Source organism: Pieris napi, chromosome 3 (genome assembly GCF_905475465.1).
Source record: "Pieris napi chromosome 3, ilPieNapi1.2, whole genome shotgun sequence".
In the NCBI taxonomy this organism is placed as follows: Eukaryota; Metazoa; Arthropoda; class Insecta; order Lepidoptera; family Pieridae; genus Pieris; species Pieris napi.
The window spans coordinates 10,428,142-10,434,774 of NC_062236.1; the positions used below are offsets into that span (position 1 = coordinate 10,428,142).

At 32.6% G+C, this 6,633-nt stretch overlaps 1 protein-coding gene across 1 annotated transcript; it reads left to right on the top strand.

Annotated features, from left to right (window-relative positions):
• The first annotated feature begins 116 nt into the window (after positions 1-116).
• Positions 117-1,637, top strand: LOC125063517 (insulin-like growth factor-binding protein complex acid labile subunit). Its single transcript, XM_047670001.1, has 2 exons — positions 117-267; positions 341-1,637. Exon 2 carries the CDS (start codon positions 343-345, stop codon positions 1,582-1,584), a length of 1,242 nt encoding a protein of 413 aa, XP_047525957.1. The 5' UTR covers positions 117-267; positions 341-342; the 3' UTR covers positions 1,585-1,637.
• The last annotated feature ends 4,996 nt before the right edge of the window (positions 1,638-6,633 follow it).

Below are 6,633 nucleotides of genomic sequence, written 5' to 3' on the forward strand. Positions count from 1 at the left end.
TAAAAATGTATTCATTTGTTATTACTACTATAGTAAGCTAATTTTAATGAAAAGTACGAATTCGTTGTAATCAAAAGTTTAAACAAGGAAAACCCGAATGAGCGTCTGTTATTGAATCCAGTTCTTACTCACAAGCGGTTTATGTGTCTCGTATAGGTCACGTAGCTGTTTGGTTGTGCTTTAATCTTATCAGAGTTCAAATGATATACAATTTAAACAAATAAATCTTATATTCCTAAAGAAATGAAGTGACTGTGATAGTTTTTAGTAAGTAAATTGTGTTCGTTATTTAAAAAAATAATTATGGATTATTGAGTGCTATTATAATGTTATTTTGCAGAAATGGCACTACTGTATTGCTGGATAGTCGTCTGTATAATTGGTTTAGTTGAAACTAATCCAATTTGCACCGATATTAGTTTTGAACAAGTGTCATGTGTTCCTGGAAATTATAGTCAAGTTGTGCTAAGAAAAGGCATTGTATCGGAGAATAATTTAACAAAATTAATAAGTCTAAGCAGTTGTAGGATAAGCGATGTTGATTTTGAGTCATTCGATGGCGTCCCTGCGCTATTAGAACTAGATCTGTCTCAAAATATTATTACCTATCTACAGCTTGGTGTCCTGGATGAGTTCAAACAGCTCACGCATTTAAATCTCTCGCATAATTACATAAGAAATTTCCCCCTAGGATTATTCGACCAGAAACCAAACCTGATAAGTCTAGACTTAGGTTCTAATAAATTAAAAACTTTGGAACTCGGAATATTTGATCCATTAACGAAATTAGAGTATTTAGATATTTCTTGGAATTCTTTAATAGGGTCAGATATAAGCCCATACATATTTGATTTAAACAGACGAATCAAAACATTGAAATTATCAGGAAACAATATGAATGAAGCCAAAGATATCTTTTTGCACTCTTTGACAATGTTACAAGTGCTTGCATTAGAAGATTGTAAACTTGATGTGTTTCCACCTTTTGCATTGAAGGGAAGTATGAAAAAGTTGCTGAGATTGGATTTAAGTTTAAATAAAATTCGAGAGATAAGTAACGATTTATCTTTTAATAATCTTACAAGTTTAATTTCTCTACATTTGACGTCGAATGATATTGTTGATATTGGAGAAAACGTCTTTAAGCCTTTGAAAAAGATTAAGGTCTTAGTATTTCGAAATAATCGAATAAAAGATATACCAGACACCCTATTTCAGAATATTCCAGTGACTTTTGTTGATTTGGCCAACAATAAAATAGAATACTTACCAGTGAACGCTTTCAGAGGTACTAAATTAAGGAATTTTAATATAGCAAGCAACAGGATTACTTATTTGCAAGATAACTTTTGTTTAGAATTAAGGAATTCTGGAGCCGCGTTGACGAAATTTTATTTTAATGATAATCCCTGGCAGTGTGCGTGCTTAAGAGATATACTTAATGAAGTCAAAAAGTTTGGAGTTACCTATAATGATAAAAAATATGATGGCAAGCATCCAGTGTGTGTGGTACCTGATGATTTTGTATGTCATCGTCATTTGCAATATAATGAAAAAGTTTATGAAGTATTTGATAGTAGATAAATTGTAAAATATTTAAGAATATTACTAGATATTAAATAAGTATTTAAATGTTATTTGATAAATTGATAACCACGCCATCTAGTGTCTAATTTAGGCATTACGTTCCATTTTGTAAAACTTTTCGTAACGTCTCAAATATATAGTTGATACTTAGTGCAATAGATAGGTGGCGCTAGTTAGTATTGAAATATTTATCCAAGCCAATATTTAACTTTGGAAAATTGGTTTTTAAATAATAATTTAACTATTTATTTGGATTCTATTCTACCGCATAGTAGGTGTTTGTCATTCAAGAAATACTCTTTTTTTCTGTATTGTTTGATTACGTCATTCATTAAAAATGTCAATATTAAATTTATAAATTAGTGTAGTAGCTAAATGGCTGAATATCATTCAGGCCGTTAATTAAACGGCGCTGTTTAGTAAAGGCTAGGCTGTTGATTGAACGGCTAATTAAGCTAGTTGGCTGCGACATGTCCATCGCTTGTCTAAAACATATTTGTCACTATTAATTTATCTTCTCGTTAACACGAAATAAAACTCATTTCACGGATGCGAATTCAGTGCATTTCAGAATCGTACTCAGTGAGATATCACACTCCAAAGGTCGAGTCATGTAAATAATATAATTTAATTATATGCCCGTCTCCCTCGGACAAGCAAATAAGCTGGGGCGGCCGCAGAGCACGCGGTAAATAATAAACAGCTGAAATATAAGAGTCTTTCCGTGCCGTGGGGTTCAAGCGCACAGGCGCTGATTAAAGATTTAAATTGGCGCATGGTACCGGTGACCCCAGAGCTGGTGCTTTCGTCGCTCAACGAATAAGTATCGAAATACAGAGAGGAAATGCTGCCAGCGTTAAATGTACACTGCCACAGGGATCAAACTTTTTAAATTTGTTTTAATTTTATTTTTACTAATTTTAAATTCTTTTTATTATTACTATGTAGGTTAAGAAAATTGTAAACATAGTAATTAAAATAAATGAGAAGTTATTAAAAATTTAATTGTATTTATTTCCTCTAATGAAGTTTATTGAAACTTGAGGTACGTACGCGCATAACAAATCAATTTTACGATATAGGTTAAAATCAAGCGTTATTTGTGCTACTGTCAATTTGAATCTCACGTTATACACTAACTTTAACTATAGGTTGAGCCGCTAAATAATTCATACATCATTAAAGATACGTCACATTTATCTTAAAAAATGCAATATATCTTATTATTGGCACTTCAGGCCACAGCTGTGCGCGTCGGCATTCCCTAACCGCAATTTATTCCTAATTAGCTCTATTCGAAACAGTTTTAGACAATTTCATAACCAATATGAGACCGCACTGAACCTAGCAAAAAACCAACAACACGTGCATGAAATTTTATAAAATCAACATCTGCGAAATCGGTGTTTTTTACGTGAATTTCTTTTGCGCACAAAAAAGTTGGGGTGCTTTTTAAGAGATCGCGTATCGCTCAGTTTCCGTACACCTAGCCACTATTCAGTTGTGTGGAAATAAATTATTTTATTATCTATAGGATGCTAGATTAGTTACCACATATTTATCCAGCAGCCATATTATATCAGCACCTATTTCAACTAATTCATCGTTATAATACGGGTTAAATTTAACTAAATTAAGGCATTTATTAATACAGACCATATTACCATCGTGGGATTTGAGGTCGCAGTGCTATATTACCTTTTATGTTGACAACGCTGTATATATTCAAGTCGACAGTATCTTGATGCTTAATATGAAAAATAATAAAAGTTTATCATTGTGACCAAATGAAAAGACGCGCAAATAAGAATTATATTCGAATATCGACCACACCGGTTCAGTTTCCACACTGACTACATCTAGAATAATTTTTTTTAAGGTTAAGTAGAATATTAAAGGTTTTAAAAGTTAAAAGCCTTTGAATTTTTTTTAAGTGATAGATTGGTTTGAAGAAATAATTGTTTTATGTTATCGATACAGTATATAGTTGAAAACCTACTGTTGATTAATTGTTTTATACAGCCTGTATCTAACTTTTGATATCTCAGGTAAAGCGAAACTTTTTCTAATAAAATGATTCCTCAAAAGCCTTAATTATCTCGCACGGCCATCGCAGTTTTTTACCAATTCACCCCGGCTCTGTTCCACACCATTTGGCAGAATACCTTTTTGTATTTCCAAAATTATGTCCATATTATAAATTACGAATATAATACGGATATGATGGCATGACATATTTTATTTGACGTTTCTAAATTGCAAAACACATTTTTCAATCGGTCGAATATAATCTGCAAACTAAATTGGTTCTACCATTTGAGTCTATTTATTCTAATGACTTAAAATCTTCGTAAAACGTAGGTACTAGTTTATTATAGAGACATCCTTGATGCATGGTGTCGGCATAGCGTCTGGAATGTGTTGATCACAAATAATCTTGAAGGCTCTGATTTTTAGGCATGGTTACGCTGTACAACGCTCACTAACCAATACTAATGCACCTAAGAATTAATTGTTACTAAACTGGCAAAATAAACTCTTATCAAAAGCAAATTTATTACATAATTTACATAACTCTCCGTGTCAAGTGCTTAACAGCAGTTGTGGCACGGTGGAACTTGTACTCGTAAATAGCGCGATATTTCATGTTTTCCATATTATAAATAGAGTGACGCAAAGAAAAATAATTAAAACGGGAACATTAAAGGAATCGTGGTTTTCGAAAAACAAACGCACGAGTTAATAGCTGTATAAAATTGAATTTGGAATTCCGAACCAAAGAGGAGATATTTGAGGTCGAAGTGGCCAGTAGGACAAAACGCCAATTCCATATACAAAACTAATATTAGCAATAAATATAATCCATATAACTTTATGTTAATTAATAGCTAAAAAATAAATAAAACACACAAATAAATTTAATTTTTGTAGCCCCATTGGCAGTGTCCTTTAATGTTGGCAGGATAGAACTTTGTTTATAATTTTAAGAGTACATATTTCATCTACTTCGCTTTAATTTTTTTTTTTGCACTTTTAGCACGGGTTTCCTGGAAGAGATAACATATCGTTCGCCGTCCGTTGCACTCCGCCGTACTGTTTTATGTTTATTGTTTACGTGTGTGCAATGTGTAAATAAAATAAACCCCAAAATTGATCATTAAAATGTAAAAATAAATAAATCGTGATCGTTTGGTTTTTTTCTAATAGGCAAGTAGGAGATCTTCTGTGCCCGAAACACGCTTTCCTTAAACGTACGAGTGACTGTTCAATGCGAACATAGACAGAAATTCCATTAATGCACGACTATGGTACTATGGTACCATGGTAATCCACGCCTTACCTCAGGGATGACAGTCGCACGCTTCAAGCCACAGCCAAAGTAATACTCTAAATGCTCATTAATAAAAATGTCTTTAAACAATCAATATGTATTGTTTTATAAAGTCGATTTAGTACATTATATATGTTTTAATTAAATTGAGAATTCTAGAATTTTGTAGTTTATTTAAACCTGAAATTTGCTCAATAATATAATATTTAAAATATTTACAGCATTTTTAAAGGTTGGATTACACGTAGACAAATAAAATATTTAGGTTGTAATGTCATTGCCACTTTAATTAAACACAGTTTTTTATTGATGCAAATTTTGCGCTTAATCACAAGTTGTGCTGTAAAACAAATTTGCAAAGAAAAGTAAAGCAAAATAATTTACTTTACTTGAAATACAACAAAATAAAAAATCTTAAGAAAATCTAACGCCTAGCTGCCATATTTCTGACTATGTTGCATGCAATGTTTTAAGGCCGGCAACGCACTCGCGAGCCCTCTGGCATTGAGAGTGTCTGTGGGAGGTGGTATCACTTAACATCAGGTGAGCCTACGGCCCGTTTTTATAGCCCGTAAGCAGAGTTACATTAAAGTACTTATAAAAAACAATTTAACATCATCTAGAAGCTAGGTTGGCCTAAGTGAATGCCACGTCCCTTTTACAAGTGCTTTTTATAGATTTTTGATATAATTTGAATTTTTTCAATGGTCAATTAAAACGAGAGTTGCGCGGGTTTTTCTTTCAGACAGTGTGAAACTTAATTTTTATCGCAGATAAGAGAATATCAAATATATGTCTTAAAACTGCATGATTATTTTTTATATTAGCAAAAGTAAGTCTTATAAACTTATCTAAACAAATTTGAAGAAGAAAGCAAAAGCATTTTACGGCGGATGTTGATCGGGACAGCTGATGGTGGCACGAGCCATACGTTCTTGTCAAAAAATTTAAAAAACTTCGCTCAATTTGCCAAAGGTAAGACAGGAAGAGGCGGCGTATTGTGGCCACTTCCGCGGTTCAGACGATAGGTTTACGAGGACATGACGATAGTACCTGTAAGGAAAAAGATACTGAGAAGGGGGCTTAGTCAAGACGCCTATGAAGCCCCCAGGAGTGAATATTAAGATCTTTATAATTTGTATTATCTTATTTGTATACTACATTGTATCTTTTTATTATTCAATAATAATCTGAAGAGCCCAAAAAATCTCTTTTATACGTAAATTCCTAGTTAAACTTTAGATATACTAGAGAAACAGGTATTAAGTGAATTTATACTGTCAAAGCTTTTTACTTACTGATGTTGTTATTAAATTTATAACATTATTAATACAGGTCCATGTTATCTAGCATCGGCGGGTACCTTTTTCTTAATTTGATCAATTGTTCATACAAATGTTGAGATGGAAAGGAGCTAAAAAATTGGCTCGTGCCCAAACTCTCATTTTTTACGGAAACCATTTTGTGCGAGTGAAATTAAATTTCGAACATGTGGCTAATGACAATAGAACAGATGCAATTCAGATAGATCTTTTGAATAATATGACGTTATATTCGATGATGTTATATAACTATATAACATGATGATTACATAGTCAGATGGACTGATGAACAAGGGCGAATCTAGGGCGTCAGGGACACATCATTCCCTCCGTAGATTAATTACATTACCCACCTTGTTACTAAGAATAAGTCATCGGGAAAGCTATATGGCT

Coding starts and splice junctions, on each gene's coding strand:
- LOC125063517 (XM_047670001.1), top strand. CDS start 343: ATGGCACTACTGTATTGCTGGATAGTCGTCTGTATAATTGGTTTAGTT.